Raw genomic sequence first — 21,336 nt, forward strand, 5'->3', positions numbered from 1 at the left:
GTAGCACGAATGGTCGATGCACATTTCACAGACACGTCAGGAGTAAGAGCAAGTAATTGTCTACTCTCAAATACCATAAACTCAGTTTTTGCAGCGTTCACTTTCATTCCATTGTGACAGCAGGGGCGGCGGATTCGGGGGGGGGGGGGGGGCAGGGGGGCAGCTGCCCCCCCTGGCAAAATCGTGGGGGGCAAAAGTATCTTTTTGCCCCCCACTCTTTTTGCCTTTTTGCCCAAAAGTATCTTTTTGCCCCCCATAATTTGTGACAAAGCTTAGAAAAGCAACCATATACCTGATTATTCTGTTCGATCATCTGAAGATGTAACCAGATGCCCATATACTTTATCATACGTTGCCTTTCTTAAATGGCCAGCGTTCGCGTTCAATTGAAGTTTTCCTCTCTTTAACCTAGTTTTGGAGGCATTATAAGCGTCAACGTGACGCAGCGGCAACCCAGGCCTTCAGTGACCGCTTACAGGGGTGGCGGAGGAGGCATCGTCCCCTAAGAAACTTTTGGAGGAGCGGCAAACGTATATTCTTGCCCCTCCATAATTTGTGCCCTAAACATGAGGAAAATTACCATAACCTGATGTTGCAGCTATGCGCTCCTACAGTTTGTCCAACGGTGCCTTTTGAATATGTGTAAATGCTAACCATTTTCGCTTTATATATTTTTTTTTTGTCTTTTTAGATTCGATTTAGAGATATTTTAAATGTGCAAGAGACGCTACTCATACCTTCAGTGGTCGTTTGCCGCTACCCAGTAAACATGCCGACGTCGGCCCGACGTCGGCCGACGTCGGGGTGACGTCGGCAACTCGGCATCGGCATGCCGACGTCGGCCCGACGTCGGTCCAACCTCGGCACGACGTCGGCTGGATGTCGGATATGCCCGCATGTTCCGACGTCCAGCCGAGGTCCAGCCGACGTCGGGCCGACGTCGGACCGAGATCAATTGCTGAGGTCCAGCCGACGTCGGGCCGACGTCGGGGCGACGTCGGGCCGACGTCGGGGCGACGTCGGACCGACATCGGCCGCTGTTTTGACCGTTAAAATAATATAAAATACATGTTTCATGTTTCATAAAGAGCTTCTGTATTCAAAATATCCTCAGGAAACTCAAATCTTCCTCCACGCCGCAACCCCCTGATCCGGACTGGACGGGAAGCTTTATCCCATTTGGGATTGCCCGTAAGCCGAGCTCGCCCGTAGCCGGGTGCGGTGAGTGCTTGGGGGCTGCTCGGCCTATCCTTTGGTCAGGCTCAGCCCCGGCAACTCACCAGGGCCGGGCCCAGTTCATATAGAAAGGCCAGTCGGCAAGTGTCACTTTGCCAAAGTGCCACTTATCAAAGGGACACTTTGGGAAACGTTGGTGCAGGTGTGTAAGAGTGGCTATATGAATCCATTGTGGGGTCGCCCTTTCCAATAAGTGTCACGTAACAGCAATGGGACCAGGGACTCTATATGAACTGGACCCAGGGTGCTCGCCAAGAAGACCAATGTCTCCATCCTATGATCCTTCCGTCTCTGAAATGGTCTTGTCAGACCGAAAGGGCATAACCGAACAAAACAAACCAAATGGTTTAGCTGGCTGCGTGGTGTAGTGGTTAGCGCACTAACCTCGCGTTCGAATGACAATGGGTTCGATTCCCAACGCCGGCTGATGCTTTTGGCGTGTTGTCCCAGTAAACATGCCGACGTCGGCGAATGGGGGGCTCGAATCCCGCCGCCGGTTGAAATTTTTGGCGCGTTGTCCCAATAAACATGCCGACGTCGGCCCCGTCGGTCCAACGACAAACGATCTCGTCAACCTCGGCAAACGATCTCGGCCCGACGTCGGCTCGAAGTCGGCTGGACTTCGGCTGGACGTCGGAACATGCGGGCATATCCGACGTGCAGCCGATGTCGGGCCGAGGTTGAACCGACGTTGGGCCGACGTCGGGCCGAGCCTCGGCCCGACGTCGGGCCGACGTCGTCATGTTTACTGGGTATTTTGTACCTACATAAATGCCAAATCGCAAGCGAGCGGAGACGGAAGGGCTAACCATTCGCTTGCGGGTAGTTAGGTTAGGACTGATGAGCGCTCATAATAAGCCACCCCTCTGATTTTTTTTTCAAGCGCAACAGTTTCCAGCGCATAAAATGGTTAACGCCGAGGTCATACACATTGACCACATTGACCAATGCACGGTAAGTATGACACCCAAAGGCCAGTCATCAGAGATCTGCTTTGGGCATTCGGAAGCTTGTGTGGGGCCAGTGTAAAAACTGGATGTTCACAGTTCAGTATCCGCTTTATTTCAGTTTTCACTATTAAAAAAGTAAAAATTAATGATGGAAACTTTTGAGGGTTAGGGCACTGATCATTAGTGGGCCCCCCTCTGTCTAAAGGCTGGCTATAGAATAAAGAGCATCAAACACGAACAGTAGCGGCGGAACACCTTCAATTAAGGGGGGGGGGGGCACTGCCGACTTGTGGTCCCATTCTTTCCATGCAACGCCCATAGGGGCAGGGCTAATGTTAAAATGCCAAAATCAAAGGGGGCACGGTGCCCCGGTGCCCTCCCCGTTCCGCCGCCTATGAACACGAAAGCAAAATCTAAGGCATTTTGGAAAAATGAGTATGCCCCGCAGCGTCCGATAACTACCACCTTCCAGTGGGTCAAGCCAACGGGGCCTAAGTCTATAATGGCACTTAACGATAGACCTAACCTTGTCTCATTTTTCGTTGAAGTCTGTTCCGAATGGTTTCGGCCACAGACTGGCTGCACTGAGGTCGTTTGGTATGTGCCACCTGAGGCGCCCTGACACCAGGCTGAAGCTGGGTTGGAAATGCTTCGTCTTTGCAGATATCACTGGCCACTGATTCTCGAGTGCCTGAACCGGTAGATGTGGCAAAATTTGGTGTGATAAATTGGACCTCACCGCAGTCAGCACACCCTTAAGCCCTAATAAAGAAATGCCCCATCCAGAGCTTCTGGATTCTCGTTCCAGTCCACCGTTCCTTCACCTCAGCCCGCCGCCGCGGTCCCTCACCCTCCGTTCCCAGCTTGACGAGCGTTTGGGCCTTAGTTAAGCCTTGCTGTAGGCTTACTGTATAAACCTATCGAGACAGCCCGTCTTGGTGAGCTTATTTGGCGAACTACTGCCTTGGGGAGGGTTTCTGGGGGATCGCTGTCCCAATAGGTTTAGATGCGACCGACTGTCTCTGAACGTTTGAGCGGTCTCCTCTCGCTGTGACCTAGTTTCAGTTGATATCTGTCTCAGAAATACTTTTTAAAGGAAGGTTAAACGGAAATCGAACGTAAAATGAACAGAGGAAATGGTACCGAGTTACCTCATTGAAGAATAGCACTCGCCTACTTCAAAAGGTTTGGCACCGTTCTTCAACATCTGATATGCGATCGGGTTATGGCACAATTTTTCTCATTGGAGTTTTTTTTCTAATACAGCAATACGAAAAGCGTTACATCGTCCACTGGCGGATTCAGGGAGCGGGCATTTAAAGCAAATATTTACTCCCCCTCCCCCTGGCCCCTGTATCGCCCGAAATAGACAAAACGTACCTTATGTTTCCTAATAAAATAACACTTTTATCATGATTTTTTTTTTTGCTTTAGCAGTAGGTCCGTAAGGAATCAAAATCCGAGGAGTTTTTGGATTTTGGACACTTTTTTGGGGGGGGGGGGGATGTATGTCCCCTACAGCGTCGAAAACGCCTTTCTGGATCCGCCTATGACATCATCTCGACTTGGATCTTGCCCCCCCCCCCCACGCCAAAATCGAATCCGCCGCCACTGTGTGACAGAACCAGTCAAGCAAACACTGCAGAGCAGTTTCGATCCGACTGACCAGGACAGGTAGGTCGCGTCTTTTTCCACTAGTCCATATATATGTGTACCATCAGCAAACTGAACTATGCGCACTGTCCACTGACACTGAGTCTGGAACGTGCAGGCACAGGTCATTGGCAAATATGCACCAGAGAACGCAACTCATCGATCCGCCCTGGTAAACGCCAACCGAGTTCTCCCTGATAGACGATCGAGATACGGATCCAAGAGCACTATTTGTAAGTTGTACTTGTTGGGTATGTCCTTCAAGATAATGTTTGATCCAAAACACCCTACTCACACCCTGCAGATGAGACCACTGGCTGCTGCAGTCCTCTCAATGTTTCCCCGAACTGAGACCGATCGGCCGTGCGGCGGGCGATGGAAACTCCGACAGCCGGTTCCAGGCGCCGGCGGCCCCTGGCAATGTTACAGGGACACACTGTTTATACACTGTCCGGCGGCTGCAGGCGCTGCCCGTGAATTCCACCGCCAGTGCGCCGCCGGCGGTCACCGCGCAGCACCGCTCTCCCAGCGCTCCGCTCTGCGCACCTTCAGCGCTCCGCTCTGCGCACCTCCAGCGCTCCGCTCTGCGCACCTCCAGCGCTCCGCTCCGCTCACCTTCAGCGCTCCGCTCTGCGCACCTTCAGCGCTCCGCTCTGCGCAGTGCGCACCTTCAGCGCTCCGCTCTGCGGACCTCCAGCCGCAGAGGATCCCCACCGAGAGGACAGGTTGCCATGGGAACCGACCGCTGCTGCTGCGGACGCCTGAGCAACACGCAGGGAACACTCGCCATCGCCATAGCCTCTGCGGTAAGGTGGCGCCTGTCCGGACCGGATATGGATGAAAGCATTATGGGGGATGAACTGTATTCTGAATTGCGACCATCACAGTCTCGCATGGAACGCGTTTCTACGCCGATAAGTCGCGCCTCAGGCCATTGCTAAAAAGCTCGTCAAAGCTAATTGCAAAAGTACTTTTATCCTGTTAGAGCATATCGAGGCAGCCAGGCAAGGTTACAGATCACCAGGAGTGAGATATGCTCGATTTGTATAAATACCTACATTACACGGCCCAAAATATGTCTTAGTATATGCGAGATGTCATGCTGTTTGCCGTAGCATAGCGACATTGTTTCATGAAAGACTCAATACAAATATAACGGGAGTGATGTATCTTAATTTCATTTGATGGTGCAAATATTTTTTTGTTCCATGTCCCAATCCCGGGTCGAATTTTTATCTCCTATGGATAAAAAGTGCAGAGATATGTCGCTCACTTAGTGAGCTACAGCGAAGTATAGCGACATTTTTATGCAAGCTGCCCATTTTGTTTTCATATACGGTGCTAGTTGTCACAAAAATCCGTGCTTGTACTGACCAATATTTTTTCTTCCATGACCTGGTTCCAGGTCCAATTTTTATCTGCCATGGCACAGACTTCTCTATATATGGACTGTGCGCTGATTTGGGAAATCAGCATTGGAGGCCCAAATTTCTGAAGCCGTAATATGAACCCATATGTTGTAACACAATACCCTTCTATTGTTTCCTGTCGACAGGCTGAATTTTATGTAATATATTTTGTTTTTGTACTATCTATTGCTCGTAGCTCAGAATAAGAAAGGCTTCTGGTCGATATGAATCTGTATTGGAACATCGTTTCACGTTCATCGACACCCATTGATGTCCTCATGTCAAGTTCATCTCACATTGCACCAGTGGGCTTGAAAATGGCGTTAGTCCATTTTCACCGCGGGATCCAGCGAGAAAGGGTGGCTATCATCCCTTTCTTCTTCCCCCGTGTGCTGGATTGTTCACATCTCTGACATGGCTGGCTACAAACTCGCGCGACAGTGCACCGACCGCGCTGGTGGTAAAGGTTGGCGGTAATGCTGATGGGGGTCTCTCGTCGTCGGCAACGGTAGGCGGGAGTCGATCCCCGTCAGCTGGTGGAACCAGCCGGCTGGCCAGGCCCCGACGACGGTGCGAGCCCTCGCCACTCTGGCGGCGGCCCAGTGGGCCTTCTGGACGTCTATAAGGATTTGTTTTTAGTCGAGTATGTTTGCCTTCTTGGCGATGGTGTCGGCCCTCTCGTTGCCCTCCAACCTGCATTGTGAGGGCACCCACTGTATAAGGTAGACCAGCAGGCCTCCAGCTGTCAGTCCCCAGAGGGCTCTCCAGATGTCCGCTCCGAGCGAGGAGTGCTGGGCGGCCCAGCCACCTCGGATGGTGGCGAGGGCGGACTGCGAGTCGGTGCAGGCTACGATGGTGTCTTCGGCGTGCGGTGGGTTCTCCAGCAGCTAGGAGAGAGCAGCTCGGAGGGCGACCATCTCAGCTCGGAAGCTGGAGCACAGGTAACCTGCCGGGGCGCGGATCGAGTGCTCTTCCCCTTTCGGCCAAACGATTAGTGCCCCCGGCGCCTCCGTCATATTCTGTAGCTCGTTAGTTACAGTATGCTCTTCGCCCTTGGCACATTTCTTGGTTTCTCCATCAAAAATGTCCACAGCTGGCCTAGAAATGGTGACCTGCCAGTTTCCTGAGATATCCAAAGTAGAAGTTCCTGTAATAACAGGCCACCACCGGCACAGATGTTTGTCCCAGCTACTTATACTCCCATCAGTCCTATGCATCTTGTTTCTGCTCCACCGCTATTTTTCCGTCCGTTCTTCGCAGACTGGCGTATTCTTGAGCTTCCCGATCCCGATCCAAGTTTTGCGGTAACATTTAAGAGCGGCAACCTTCATCGTTTAACATTAGCCGCGTTTACATAGGGCTAGTTGCCAGATAGTGGAATTTCCACTAACAGAGGGTTCCCGAGAAATACGCCATGGCCAATATCCTGGACGCAATTCGGTGTGCAGACGAAAATATGCATGTGAGTGCTAGAAATTCGTAAATTACATGATTTCATTGACTTTTTTTGTTAAAAACACGTGATGACAAGCTCAGCAAGTCTATTCATGGTGGTTTACGTGGCAAATTGGCTTTCCTTCGTGGAATAATGCCATTTTCATTAGCTCTACTTTGATTAGCGTATGACTGGTGTTCGTGTAAAATAAGCAATTTTCCCTATTTCCTTCATCAATTTGGTAGCTGAAACAGCTACCAATTTACTTCCACTATGACAGTTTCCAGTAACATATGCTACTGATTGGCTAATATTAGCCAATCAGATCTCTGGAGATCCCCGTAGTGCGTTACAACTATGACGCGGCAAAGACATATTTGGACATATCATTTCTGTATTGATATGCCTATCTACATACATTGCATTGGCCTTGCGTGGATGTCATAAAGAGAAATATTTTGGTCTAAGGTCAGTGAGACGCTAGTTGCTACTCTTCTATACGCTATGCCCTTTTTCAATATGATTACGGTGTCGTGTTCTGACTGCAGACTCCTGGTAAGTTTGTGCAGGTCTCACGGAAGGGGCGAGGGCGCTCTTTCGCTTTTCGATCCAGCAGGCAACAACAATGATTTTTTGTAAGGGAGTATCAATGGAAGTCACAAATTTATTTAAAAGTTGGTAAAGTTGTTTTGGTTTAAAAGCTGGTGCATTTGCCTTGTCAAGGGTATGGAACCTCAATATATTGCTAAGTCTCATATTTCCAGGATGTTGATAGGTATGTTTGGAAAAAGATGTTTTGATAATGTCGAGAAATGTAGCAAGGACTTTTCTATCTTCAAATCAGTTGCTCGCTACAGTTTCATGATTTTAAGGTGTGCATGAAATTATGAGAAAAGGTAAAAAAAATATGAACAAAAATTTCGTTAATTCATGATGCATGATAGAGCAAATAATTTTCTTTCGTTGATTAAAGCAAGGCTTGCGACTGAACCATAATGTGCATTGACTGCTGCGCAGTGTCCCAAAATTTGTAGATGTGGGTGGGAAACGACATCCAAATGCAAATCATTTTCCACTCTCACCTCCAGTTTTCAAGCCCAATTTTCCACTCCCAATTCCACCGAGAAGGAGCAATTGCGGGAATGGTTGTTTTACATGTGCTTTGACACAGTTGCAAAATAGGTACCTTCATACGTATATCATAGAAGTAATTACTGGTTATTATTATTGCAGATTTTTTTTTGCAGCATTCTCGTCAAGTAAAATACATTATCTTCTTTATAAGGACCATAGTGTGAGGTGTAAATACAGTCTGTAAGGTTGTCCAGACTAATTGTGCCCCTATTTGTACAGCCTCGGCTGGAGCCGCAGCAGGCGCGCTACGGGGTTCCGGCGCCGACGAGCAGCCGAGCGCAGCAGGCCCGCCACCGGACTCCAGCGCCGACGAGCCACCGGCCGCAGCGGGCGGGCTCCAGGGTTCCAGCATCGATGAGCCGCCGGCCGCAGCAGGCGCGCCACCGGGGTCCGGCGCCGACGAGTAGTCGAGCGTAGCAGGTGCGCCACCGGACTCCAGCGCCGACGAGCCGCCGGCCGCAGCGGGCGCGCCACGGGGGGCCGGTGCCGATGAGCGGCCGAGCGCAGCAGGCGGGCCCCGAGGTTCCAGCGCCGAGCCGCCGGCCGCGGCAGGCGCGCCCCGAGGCTCCAGCGCCGATGAGCCGCCGGCCGCAGCAGGCGCGCTACGGGGGTCCGGCGCCGACGAGCAGTCGAGCGTAGCAGGCGCGCCACTGGACTCAAGCGCCGACGAGCCGCCGGCCGCAGCGGGCGCGCCACGGGGATCCGGTGCCGACGAGTAGTCGAGCGTAGCAGGTGCGCCACTGGACTCCAACGCCGACGAGCCGCCGGCCGCTGCGGGTGGACTCCAGGGTTCCAGCATCGATGAGCCGCCGGCCGCAGCAGGCGCGCCACGGGGGTACGGCGCCGACGAGCAGCCGAGCGCAGCAGGCGCGCTTCTGGACTCCAGCGCCGACGAGCCGCCGGCCGCAGCGGGCGGACTCCAGGGTTCCAGCATCGATGAGCCGCCAGCCGCAGCAGGCGCGCCACCGGGGTCCGGCGCCGACGAGCGGCCGAGCGCAGCAGGCGCGCTACTGGACTCCAGCGCCGATGAGCCGCCGGCCGCAGCAGGCGCGCCACGGGGGTCGGTGCCGACGAGCAGCCGAGCGCAGCAGGCGGGCCCCGAGGCTCCAGCGCCGTTGAGCCGCCGGCCGCAGCAGGCGCGCTACGGGGGTCCGGCGCCGACGAGCAGTCGAGCGTAGCAGGCGCGCCACTGGACTCAAGCGCCGACGAGCCGCCGGCCGCAGCGGGCGGACTCCAGGGTTCCAGCATCGATGAGCCGCCAGCCGCAGCAGGCGCGCCACCGGGGTCCGGCGCCGACGAGCGGCCGAGCGCAGCAGGCGCGCTACTGGACTCCAGCGCCGATGAGCCGCCGGCCGCAGCAGGCGCGCCACGGGGGTCGGTGCCGACGAGCAGCCGAGCGCAGCAGGCGGGCCCCGAGGTTCCAGCGCCGAGCCGCCGGCCGCGGCAGGCGCGCCCCGAGGCTCCAGCGCCGTTGAGCCGCCGGCCGCAGCAGGCGCGCTACGGGGGTCCGGCGCCGACGAGCAGTCGAGCGTAGCAGGCGCGCCACTGGACTCAAGCGCCGACGAGCCGCCGGCCGCAGCGGGCGGACTCCAGGGTTCCAGCATCGATGAGCCGCCAGCCGCAGCGGGCGGGCTCCAGGGTTCCAGCATCGATGAGCCGCCAGCCGCAGCAGGCGCGCCACCGGGGTCCGGCGCCGACGAGCAGCCGAGCGCAGCAGGCGCGCTTCTGGACTCCAGCGCGGACGAGCCGCCGGCCGCAGCGGGCGCGCCACGGGGATCCGGTGCCGACGAGTAGTCGAGAGTAGCAGGTGCGCCACTGGACTCCAACGCCGACGAGCCGCCGGCCGCAGCGGGCGGACTCCAGGGTTCCAGCATCGATGAGCCGCCGGCCGCAGCAGGCGCGCCGCGGGGGTACGGCGCCGACGAGCAGCCGAGCGCAGCAGGCGCGCTTCTGGACTCCAGCGCCGACGAGCCGCCGGCCGCAGCGGGCGGACTCCAGGGTTCCAGCGCCGACGAGCTGACGGCCGTAGCGAGCGCGCTCCAGGATTCACGCACCGACGAGCCGCCGGCCGCAGCAGGCGCGCTACTGGACTCCAGCGCCGACGAGCCGCCGGCCGGAGCGGGCCGGCTCCAAGATCCACGCACCGACGAGCCGCGGGCCGCCGCGGCCGGCCTCCATACGGAGGACGACACAACATCACCGTTCAGGTAATCCGCGCTCCAGCTGCAAGGCGCGGCGGACTCGGGGTAAAGCGGACGTACAGAGGTACGAATCACTCTCCGCCCACCCCCGCCAGCCGCGCCTACTGAAAATGGGCCGCGCAGCCCTTAGCAAAATGTCTAGGCGTATTGCATTTGAAGCAAATAACCTCTGCAGCACTTGTCTGCTGTCGATCCTTACTGGGCTTGGTACATTCCCTACGCCAGTGTCCCTCCAGACCACAGTTCGGACACGGCCCCGGCGGTGAACGTCTGTGAGTCCTTTCCTGTCGTCCTGCCTGGAGTGCATCCACCTTCTTCTCCAGATTCGCCACAACCAGGGACAGCTTGGATACCTCATCCTCCAGGCGGTGCTCTTGAGACTGTTCCTCAATATGACGTACACGAGGTCCCATTACCTGCTCCAGCTGTCGAGCTCCTTGCAGTAGGTCCCTGTAACTTCTGTTTCCTTCAGGGTCAGTAGCAACTGCACTCTCATAGCTTCATCAACATTGTTCAGAAATGTGGAGCGACAAACAGTTCCCAACTGTTCTTCACTGAAGGCAGCATATGCTTTCCTGCCAAGGCTCTTCAAAGCCTCGCCATACTGCATGACAGTTTCTCCAGGCATGCGTGAACGCTTGGACAGCATGATGGCATAATCTGTAGGGAGAGCTGGTGTATGATACTCAGCTTTGAGCGCCTTTTTCAGTGTGTGAATGTCAGTACACTCCATGGCAGGCAACTGGCGATAAAAATCAAAAGCTGGTCCAGTCAGGCAGGCAGGGAGCTGCAGGAACTGCTTTTGTTCTGACCACTCATTGACTTTTGACACCACTTCAAAATGGGCCAAGAATCTTTCCACATCACCAGATCCATTAAATCTGTCTGGCTTAACAGGGGCACACGCCATGTCCTGTGTCCGTGGCTCCTTGGCCGCTACTTTACAGAGAGTGCTTGAACTTTTTCCTCCACGCTATCACAAAAACTCATTGACTTGCTGGAATTCTGCCACCTCAAGCGTCTTCGGAAGCAAGAAAGGGTTCTAGACTGGGTTGAATGGCTGCCTCCAAATGTGAGAAACTGTTCACTCAGAAATACAAGTATATTCAACCCAGTCGACGCTGTGGGCAAAGCGGGACAAACAGATAGTTAGAACACTTCCCAACAATGCCAACCACCGCATGCAAGCAATGCAAGGCGCTGTCATCGCATTCGCTTAGCATGCCAGATTAATCCAAAGTGGACGTGCAAACATGCCAACAGTACATGCTCCAGCCCAGGCCGTACAAATAAGGGCACAATTAGTCTGGACAACCTTACAGACTGTATTTACACCTCACACTATGGTCCTTATAAAGAAGATAATGTATTTTACTTGACGAGAATGCTGCAAAAAAATCCTCCAATAATAATAACCAGTAATTACTTCTATGATATACGTATGAAGGTACCTATTTTGCAACTGTGTCAAAGCACAAAAGAACAGCATTCTGACAGCTCACTGTGTTATGTTGAAATGGCAAGTTTGGTTAAACTTCGTCAGTGCTGAACTTTGATTTTAATGGCTAATTATTTTGTCATTTCAGAGTGTTAATGGAAACAGACGATACTGAACTGGGGCCGGACGCGGCAGGCGACGTACGCTGTGTTGCGCTGGGCAAAACAGTCCAAGATGCTGGTAGCGGGTGAAATACGCAGCTGCTCGTCGTCTCCCAGAGCGCCGCGGACGCCGTGGACTGCGCCATCAAAGTCGACGAAAAGTCGGCTCCAGCAGCCGACCGTCTCAAACTACTCGGAGCCACCCCCTCAACCTGCTCCTTCACTTCGGGGCCCATTGCCGCAGTCTCCGCTCCCGAGTGCGCCCGGGATCCAGCAGCTTCGCAAGCTGACAGCGCGGGGCTGGGGACTAGAGGAACGACAGCTCTGCGCTGTAGCGTCTGGATACGTCCGTGGAGTGCTGGTGCACGCGGCCGCCACCTGGCTCCTGGTGACGCCACAATCCCACGTGGAACTCCTCCAGAGGGAGATGCGGGCGGTGACCCGTATATCACCGGCTGCCCCTTGTTTACCCCCAGCCCACGCAGTGACGGCGGAGTCCGGACTGATGCCGGTGCCCGCTGGCCGCCCGGCGAGACGTGCTGGTAGCGAAGCTCTTCGCCAAGGCGCACGCGCTCCCCGAGGGCAAGCCCTCAGGACTATCGCGGAAAATGGGCCGCCCAGCCGACTGAAGTCGATGACGGGCTGGCGTGGGGTGGGGCACGAAACCTGGCGAGCGGCTGGGATCGCCCTGCCGCTCGACCCCGCTGGTTGCATGCCAGTGCTCCGCCGAGGGAGGTGGCCGCCTTCCCAGACTTCACCTTCAGGCTGGACATCGGGACACTGCAGCGCGACGCCTCGGCTGATGAACTACACCTGGCGGCACAGCGACACTTGGCCACCCTCCCCAGCAAGCCATCAGGGTATGAACTGACGCATCGGCGGAAGCGGGAGTCCGCAGCGGAGAAGCCTTCGTGGAGTGTACACGGGTGTGGGAAATGAATGCTAAGTGTATCCAAATTGAAGGCACTGCTCTCGAATGATATAAATACTAGAGATGTCAATCGGATGCCAATTTTTTGGTATACCGATACCAAACCGATACCAACTTGGTATTTGGTATTTCAATCCTAATGTACTTGGTATTTTGTTGGTATTATGAACCCTCACTTATGTATAAGAGGCTGAGAAATTGGTTAAAAGTCGGTATTTCCCTCATGTTATGAAGTTGGTTCGGTATCGGTATTTCTTCACGGTTTATGTTGGTATTTGGTTTGGAATTGGTATTCATATTTTCTATAATTGACATCACTAATAAATACTGAACAGCTTTGGATTGTTTGTATTCCAAATGTTTACTTTCAGGACGAGTACTCCTTGTCATTCGGTCGTCAACTCCTCTCTCCGACTCCGGCTTAGCGCAGGCACGTATAACCTAGAATTTGGCCGAGGGGGGGGGGAGCGGAGGAATCCCGTAGAGAGAGCCTCCTACCTACAGAGGGCCCTCTACCCGAGGAGTCAGAGGGGCCCTAGTGGTCAGACACAGACACTAGCGGTTATTCACAGGAGGCCCCATGTAGTAAATTGAAGGACCCTAGGTGGCAGGCGAGTCGGAGAGCCTTGATTGTCCTGACGTAATTTTTTGGGGATTCCCATGAATTTCGTTCGTCTCCGACGTGATTTTGGCCAACGTGGGCCTTCTGCCAGCATGGGCCCTGAAAACCCCTACAGGGAGGCGCACCCCGTCCGTCCCCCCTTCTGTACGTCCCCGGCCGGTCCAGCGGCTCCACACGCGCCTACCGACACACAAGAAACTCTTGCCATTATGTTTGCTTCTGACGCAATCATGACAGAATTACGTTCTATTGATATGCATGCTGCCATTGCTTTGGAGTCGGTCTTTTGAATTTCTGCGTTTTTTTTTTTTTTTTTTGATCGGCTCCACTCTCCAGACAGCTGGCTCAGCCTGATCGACCAGAGCAATGCGACACCTATACCAACTTGATACCAACCTACTTGGCGGGGTGGTCAATTCATGAAGTGCGAATGCGAAACATGGCAATAGATGGCGGCAGGCGGAACGAACAGCATGGGGAAGGCTGGGACACGCATTGAGAAATGAAATCCGTCCCTTTTCAGATTTCGAACGCATCCATAGAGTGCATTACTTTTATGTGCTTGCGTTCGGTCTTGGGATTTCTCAGCAGATGTCGCCAACAGTAGAGAGATTGATCTAGAATGTCTCGTTATCGGAAAAGTATGGTAGCCATACACCAAATGGTTTTTGCGTATAGCTACCATATTACTTCCGATATGACTGTTGACATTACTGCGGATATGACGGAGCAGTGCATTGGCAATATGCCAAGGGCAGTAACATGCCGTCAGTCACGTCAGTCATCGGCCTTGGCTATCTGTAAGAATCTTGGCAGGAATCTTGGCCTTTTCTTGGACCCATAGCCTCGGCCTTCGACCAATCATATCGCCGAATTCGCAGGCGGTGAGAGACAAATACGGCGTGCCAAAGACATATTGGGTGTCTCAAAATCACTGAGAGAACTCTATAGCTCAAAACTGAAGCCCTGCACTCTTTTAGATCTACCCCGTAACCCGTTGAGTGGCATTCTTGTGAAAATTATGTAAAGATATTTATCAGAATAAGGTAGAAGTGTAGGGGGTGGCAGGTGAGGTGCAGAAGGAGAAGAAGAAGAAGTTGTACCTATCCAGTAATTTTATCTTGATTTGTGGACTAGACGAAGACTAGATTTTGATGAAGAAATCGACAAACTTGAACTGCAGGTAAGGTGTTGGTTTGTCATGCCGATTGTCTTGAAACCCTTTCCTTTTAATCTTCCAATTAAAATCATCAACTCCTATCCAAACCACCAAAGAAACGACAGATCTCACTCAGTCCAAATTTTCGTTCAGAGGCCAGTATTACTTTACCCGATTTACCAACAAAAATAGCTGCCTGGAATTTTTCTCCTCATATATCCATTCCACGTAGGTACAACATACAGAGGGTAAACGCGAGAGGCATGTAGGTAAGCAGGGAGGGCTTCACCATTTATACTCCATATGTGAATTAGCCTTTAGGCAAAATAATCCGGCAGGTGGCTATTTTCTGTTTCAGTTGGGGGAGGTTTGGTCAATGGTTGTCATTTTTAGCACATGCCATTTTTGGCAACCATGTGCTAAAAATGACAACGCTATCAGCTATTTTTAGCAACGATGAAGCCGATTTCACTCCTCAGCGAGGAAATCACGATTTTGGAAATACAAGCACTGATTTTGGAAAAGAAGTGCTGCCACCTGGTGCAAGAAGAAGAAACCAGCTTTAATATGGCCGTTGTTTGTATGGTAGTCCAACGTTGAAGTATACCCTTTTTTTGTGGCCCGAAGTTGGAACTTTAAATTGAAGCATCCGAAAATGATCGATATTGATCGAAATCATGATGTTGATGAAAAAAAATAATATGTTAAGTTGAGAGAGGAGGCCATTTTATCCAGATGCGGTGATTTACTTCTTGAAATTATTTTTGCTTACGACGACTGCCATGTAATGAGGGATAATTAGCAGCCGTCATTAGCAAAAATAATTTCAAGAAGTAAACTACTGCATCTGGATAAAATGGCCTCCTCTCTCAACTTAAAATATTATTTTTTTCATCAACATCATGTTTTCGATCAATATCGATCATTTTCGGATGCTTCAATTTTAAGTTCCAACTTCAGGCCACAAAACAAACTACCATACAAATAACAGGCATATTAAAGCTGGATTCTTCGTCTTGCACCAGGTGGCAGCACTTCTTTTCCAAAATCAGTGTTTATCTTTCCAAAATCTTCATTTCCTCGCTGAGGAGTGAAATCGGCCTCATCGTTGTCAAAAATAGCAGAATCGTTGTCATTTTTAGCACGTGTGACAAAAATAGCACGTGCTAAAAATGACAACGATTGACCAAACCTCCCCCGACTGGTTTGTAAAACTGGCCTCAGATGGAGTGCTATTAGGTATTTGATTTACCATCACACGATCAGGCATCAACTAAGTTTGTGGTTTTAGAATCTTGAAAAACTTTCTTGGGAGTGGCACTTAGTAGACATCCGTTTGAGATTCTGCTAGAGCAATAGCATCGCGCTCAAGCCAGCCAAATTTTAGACTGCCAACACAAGAAAAAAAATGTTTGGTTAATCAGATTTCAGGCTTCAAAATATTAGGTAAAACATCAATAGGCATTTAATTCAATTCTGGTGGTAAAAATTTTTTGATGCGTGTGTTGATTAAGACTGAAGTCCAATGAAAATAAAAAGCAGAAATTATCCTGACCTTACCTTCCCTACTAACCTTCAACCTCCAACCTATCAGCCTACAAACCACCGTTCAGGCTTCATCTACACGCAGGTTTAACATTTTATGATAAAGTAAAAAAATCTCAGCTTGTAATCCAATGTCTTTCAAAACCAATTGGGCTTTTTGGCCTTGCGAATGGTAAACGGAGAGAGAGAGAGAGAGAGAGAGAGAGAGAGAGAGAGAGAGAGAGAGAGAGAGAGAGAGAGAGAGAGAGTTACCTAACTCTATCATGTAAAAACTGTTTTGAGAAAATAGCACTGTGTTTTATCCTGGCTTCATGACTCTCTAACGCTCCTTGAAACACCTGCTTGTTTTCTGACAATTGGTGATACAGAGAGGGTCTGCATTAATGTCCAAGTATGGTCATTTAGGATCAATTTTTGGTGCCCTCGTTTTATATTATTCCATCAGCCTTAGTTTGCCCAACTGACATGCGCTGAATTTGTCGCATGTGACGTTACACCTGACGTGCGCCGAAATTTTAGGTGAAACCCTGCCACTACGCCAAACATAAGTTATGGCATGATCACTGCTCAGTTGGGCAGGTTCACCAGAACAGCTTCATGGGTGCAAAATGACCACCGCAGCGCCTGTAAACCCTAATAAACAAACAAGCAAACATCAGTTGCGCAGTTAATGCCAATTTTTACAATTTTGATTGTCTATTGATATTGTTTGGTCTTTTCAGGACTCGTGGCGCTGCTCGCCTCTTCGCCAATGCGAATGCGTTCTCTGAGGACAACCCGCCCAAGGCTACCATGACGAAGCCACGCCACCGCGCCGGCTATAGACTCACGGCCTGAAGCGAGTTTGGGCGCGACGGCTGGCGAGCCAAGGCGGCGGAAAGTCGTCTGGCGGAGCTCCCGTCTGAGGCGAGCTTGATCTGGTCAGACAGCTCCGCCACCGATGGTGTGCTAGATGGAGGAGGAGGGGCCACCCCCCCCCCTGAACCGCGACATCCGAGAGGTGCGTGTCGCGGCAGGCGCCCTCTGCTTTAGCACGCGCGGCGAGCTATTCGCCCTAAGAGCGGTGTTGGAGGAGCTGGCCGGACGGATGGTACCGGTCGATATGGGTCGACCGCCGTCTATCCCAACGGTAGCGCCGATCGACGTGGGCACTTTCTGCAAGGCAGGCGCGCGCGCGCGACAGGCGCGCCACGGCAGGCGCGCGCGCGACGCTGCGCGCGCCTGGCAGCGGAACTGGCCGGACGGATGGTACCGGTCGATATGGGTCGACCGCTGTCCTGGCTCCGTCCTGGAGGCCGACCGTGCAGTCGTTATCGACATCCGCCAGTACCTGCTCTGCATCGGCCGCCTCCCGAGGCCGGATGCCCACAATGCAACGACGTGGAGTGCCCTGCTGCCCGATGCCGCGTCTGCCGCGAAGAGGCTGGCACTCCACGGTATGTGCTGCTGCGATGCGCGGCGCTGGCGGTGTTGCGACAAAGAGCCTCGGCAGCTGAACTGCTTCAAGCGACGTAACGATATCAGCCCTCCCCTCCCCTATCGAGCCGCGTGGGTGTGGACGGACGGGTCGGCAGACGCGAGAACCTGCAGCGAAGGAGCTGGGGTCTACGGGGAGTAGCAGCACGAATGGACTGATGAGCCGCGTGTCCCGGCCGGTCCATTCTGCTGTTCCAGCTCCAGGACCGGCCGCGCCGTCGCCACCCGTCCGGCGTCAGTGGAGGACCGCTCATCAGCTGTCGATTTTCATCAGTTTCGTTTGGACCACTGGTCGGGCTCCTGCCAGTGCCGACATTGGGTTGGGCGGAGTCCTACCGATGAATGCCGCGAGTGCTGCAACATTGGCTCGGTACATCTCGGTACATTTTCCCGAGTCTGGTGTGGCTACGGGGAGACGGATTTGGTGACCCTGGCTGCCGCCGTGAGAACCATCCAGAACCGTACGGCTATGCTGCGGCAGCGGCTGAAAGGAACGCAACAACAATAACTACAACAGCAGCTGCTAATGAAAGGGGAAATCATGGAGCCGGATGACCCGGCACATGGCGCTCAGCCAGCTGAGAATGAGAGCCGCTATCAAATCGCCAGCAGGGTGCTGCGGCTGGTAACTGACGACCTTGGTAGAGAGAGCGCCTCCGCTGATGCGGATGAAACTACCCCCTCTCGGGTTTGTTTGACGCCGTCTCCGTCGACTCTTTCGCCTGGGCCGGCTGGCGACCGCGACATTTCTTGTGCAGTGACTCGTAACTATGTTCACCAAACTTTTAAAACTCCTCACGTTAGCATCTTTAAAGAATGTTTCCCTTGTACACTGCTGCAATGTCTGATGTAGGCATATTGTAGGTACAGTCTAAACGAGTGTGGAATGCTTTGTTGTGCTTGTTCTGTATTTCGTTTGCTATTTATTACGGTGACTATAATTTATTTTGACCAACCCTTGCCTTGTTACAATTTTAGTGGATGGTTTCTGAACTGCTGTTTGCATTATAGATGTTGCTAGTGCGTAGACGCCAAAGATTACTTTATACCTATTGACGCGCCAGATAAAGGAGGTGAAGTATTCCTCTGATCTATACCTACGAAATTCCTTTATGTGTGTTTTGTAATCGATATTGGCGGTTTTCTTATGTGATGCGGTGTAGAGCGTGGCTGAGGAAGGCGATGTTTAAAGTTGCTAGTTATTTTTCAATACATCTATGATCGGACTGTCGTGCTTGCTGTAGGTCGGACTTCCGTTCTTGATGGTGATTGGACGCACGTGCCGGTAGTTCACAACAATGCGGCTTTCGATTATAGTATAGATTTAGATGCTTTTAAAGTGTTTGTATGCGTAGTCCTGAGTTTCGAGATATTATCCTTGCGGGCTCCTTGCCAACAGATTGTCCACTTCTGTGTCCAGTACTCATCCCACTCACGAGGCTCAGTTGTGTTTGCCAACCCCTATACGGAAACATTGGCCAGATGACTGACTACTACTGAAATTTTAAGAAGCGTGGGCAGTAGGGCATAACGAACGGTCCTCAGGTTCAGTAGCCGCGGAGCACCTTCAATTAAGGGGGGGGGGGGGGCACCGCCGACTTTTGGTCCCATTCTTTCCATGCAGCGCCCATAGGGCTAATGTTAAAATGCCAAAATCAAAGGGGGCACGGTGCCCCGGTGCCCTCCCCGTTCCGCCGCCTATGCTCAGGTTATTTCTGACCTGACAGGCTCAGGGAGGATTGCTCTTTGTTGTTTTTCTCCGATGAACCCTCTTGCTGCACACTGGCTGATCCAAAGGATGGAAGGGACGGGGGGGGGGGTGCAGACGTAAGGAAAAAGAAGACAATGTTCTTTCCCTAGCGCACGAAATCAATTCTTAAATGAAAATAAAACGAATAAGCTTCCGTTAAGAAGCCCCCGTTCCGTATCTTCCGTTCCATTCCACGACTCCCACGTTCCAGTGATGACTTGCTGCAGTAGCGTCATCTATACCTCGCCCTTACTGCCGGGAAGGCCGCGAGTTGCGACATCTATACTATGTTTAGGCCTGAAGTATTCATCCGCCACGATGCATTTATTTTTGTCAATCGGTTTGGTCCTTCTGGCCGGATAGGTCGTCAGAATTATCTGAAGGTGCCTGAAATGTCTCGTTAGTGGAAAAAAATGTCTCGTTAGTGGAATTCCACTATCTGGCAACTAGCCCTATGTAAACGCGGCTATTGATGCGAAGGGTACGAATTCCATCATTTCATCGAGCATTCTTCCGAGATGATTTGATCCAGACCATAATGAACTACAACCCCATACGACACACTGGATAAACTTCATTGTTTGATTGAATAAGCTTACTTCTTTTGGATGTAGTGGCGTATCACTGCCATGGGTATGGCATTATTTAGCGCGGCGTAGCTTCGAACTGCGATGGCGAGTTGGTCTTTTCACATTAACTGCTGGTCAAGTTAAGTCTTTGTAGCTCCTTTCAGTGAGTCTTTTTTTTTCTCCAGAATAAAATAAGGCCCTAGGCATTATAGGAAGTATGCTGAGCTGAGACTGGCGCCGTCGATAGCGTCCTGTTTTTCTTCTTGCTGTGTGAGTCTCACAGGAGTCAGTGTTTGCAAAAGTAAACTTGCAAATCTGATTGTCCTCAGCGTTATCTCTTATCTCGATTGATGGTTTCGTCTGTGAACATTTTTTCCTTTTAGTTATACGGGAGGCTAAAAAGTTGCCTTTTTGCTAGAAATTATGTTTCGTTTCACATTTTTCTTGCCCTGACTCTGGCTTGATACCCGGACTCACATCTTCGCACCACACGTTTTCTGCTCCGGTCGTGATGAGGTAGTGATCGATAATATTCTTTCCTTTTTTGACCATTTTTTCGAGCTATTTCTTACTTATTTTTACTGCTTCTTGTGGCCCTATATAATGTATCGTTATTTCTCAAAACCCTTTTCAAAACCAACGTAAATGACTAGTTCCGACAAATTAGCAACGACAACCAACAATGCAACCAACATTCAAAAGCAAGAAAATGCGCGCAAAGTACGGCTGCATTTGTGAAGTATATACCTCCAGCGTGAACAAATGGCTAACTGAACGAGAAAACATGTTCTCATTTATATACATTTATTTCTTATTTATTTTGAATTCAACAAAAAAAAAATGTAATCCGACAGGTAGATAAAAGTATGGGCTATCCTATATCCAAATTTGTAAATATTCTGACACCCTTTTCATTGTAAAAAGATGGATAAAAGTGCACTTATTTTTGGGCCTCCAATGCTGATTTCCTCGGATCAGCGCACAGTCCATATATAGAGAAGTCTGTGGCCATGGATAAAAAATGCATAACTATGTTGCTCAGATTGTGATCTACTGCGTAGTATAGCGACATTTTTATGTAATGTAACTACCCTATTTTTTCATACTGTGCTCATCTCCACGAAAATCCGTTCTTTCACTGACCAACATTTATTTCTTCCATGGCCAGATCCCAGGTCCACTTTTTATCCGTCATGGATGCAAATACATAGATATGTTGCTCAGATAGCGACCTACAACGTAGTATAGCGACATTTTTATGTAACTTCCCTATTTTCTCACACTGTGCTCATTTCCACGAAAATCCGTGCTTACACTGACCAACATTTTTTTCTTCCATGGCCAGATCCCAGGTCCAATTTTTATCCGCCATGGATAAAAAATAAATATGTTATTCAATTTATGTTCAATTCAATTTATTTATAAATATGTTATTCAATTTATTCAATTTATACCGTAGCGTAGCGACATTTTCATGTAACTTCAAACTTGCCTTTTTTACACTGCGTTATCACCCATCAAAATCCGTGCTCTCGCTGACCTTAGTTCTCTGGCGTTGCCGATAGGCGGCGCTGGCGTCGCGTCCCCGCTATGGCCACGCCTGGCGCATAACAAGACTTGTCGGACCACTACGAGAATGAATCGCAGTTTTCATAAATGAACAGAGT

At 51.3% G+C, this 21,336-nt stretch overlaps 1 protein-coding gene and 1 long non-coding RNA gene across 2 annotated transcripts in view; both read left to right on the top strand.

Moving 5' to 3' along the window:
- The first annotated feature begins 4,333 nt into the window (after positions 1-4,333).
- The window catches only part of LOC122369520, a 33,039-nt gene continuing 16,036 nt past the window's right edge, over positions 4,334-21,336 (top strand). The window contains exon 1 of the mRNA XM_043344318.1: positions 4,334-4,645. Coding sequence (XP_043200253.1) covers positions 4,571-4,645 — 75 coding nt within the window. The 5' untranslated portion in view covers positions 4,334-4,570. The remainder of the gene's footprint in view (positions 4,646-21,336) is intronic.
- Positions 14,142-18,682, top strand: LOC122369521. The gene is made up of 2 exons (XR_006254418.1): positions 14,142-14,353; positions 16,597-18,682. It is a non-coding gene; the product is annotated as an uncharacterized LOC122369521 (long non-coding RNA).

This window comes from Amphibalanus amphitrite, unplaced genomic scaffold (assembly GCF_019059575.1).
Source record: "Amphibalanus amphitrite isolate SeventyFive unplaced genomic scaffold, NRLGWU_Aamphi_draft 001045F_arrow, whole genome shotgun sequence".
Lineage (NCBI taxonomy): Eukaryota > Metazoa > Arthropoda > Thecostraca > Balanomorpha > Balanidae > Amphibalanus > Amphibalanus amphitrite.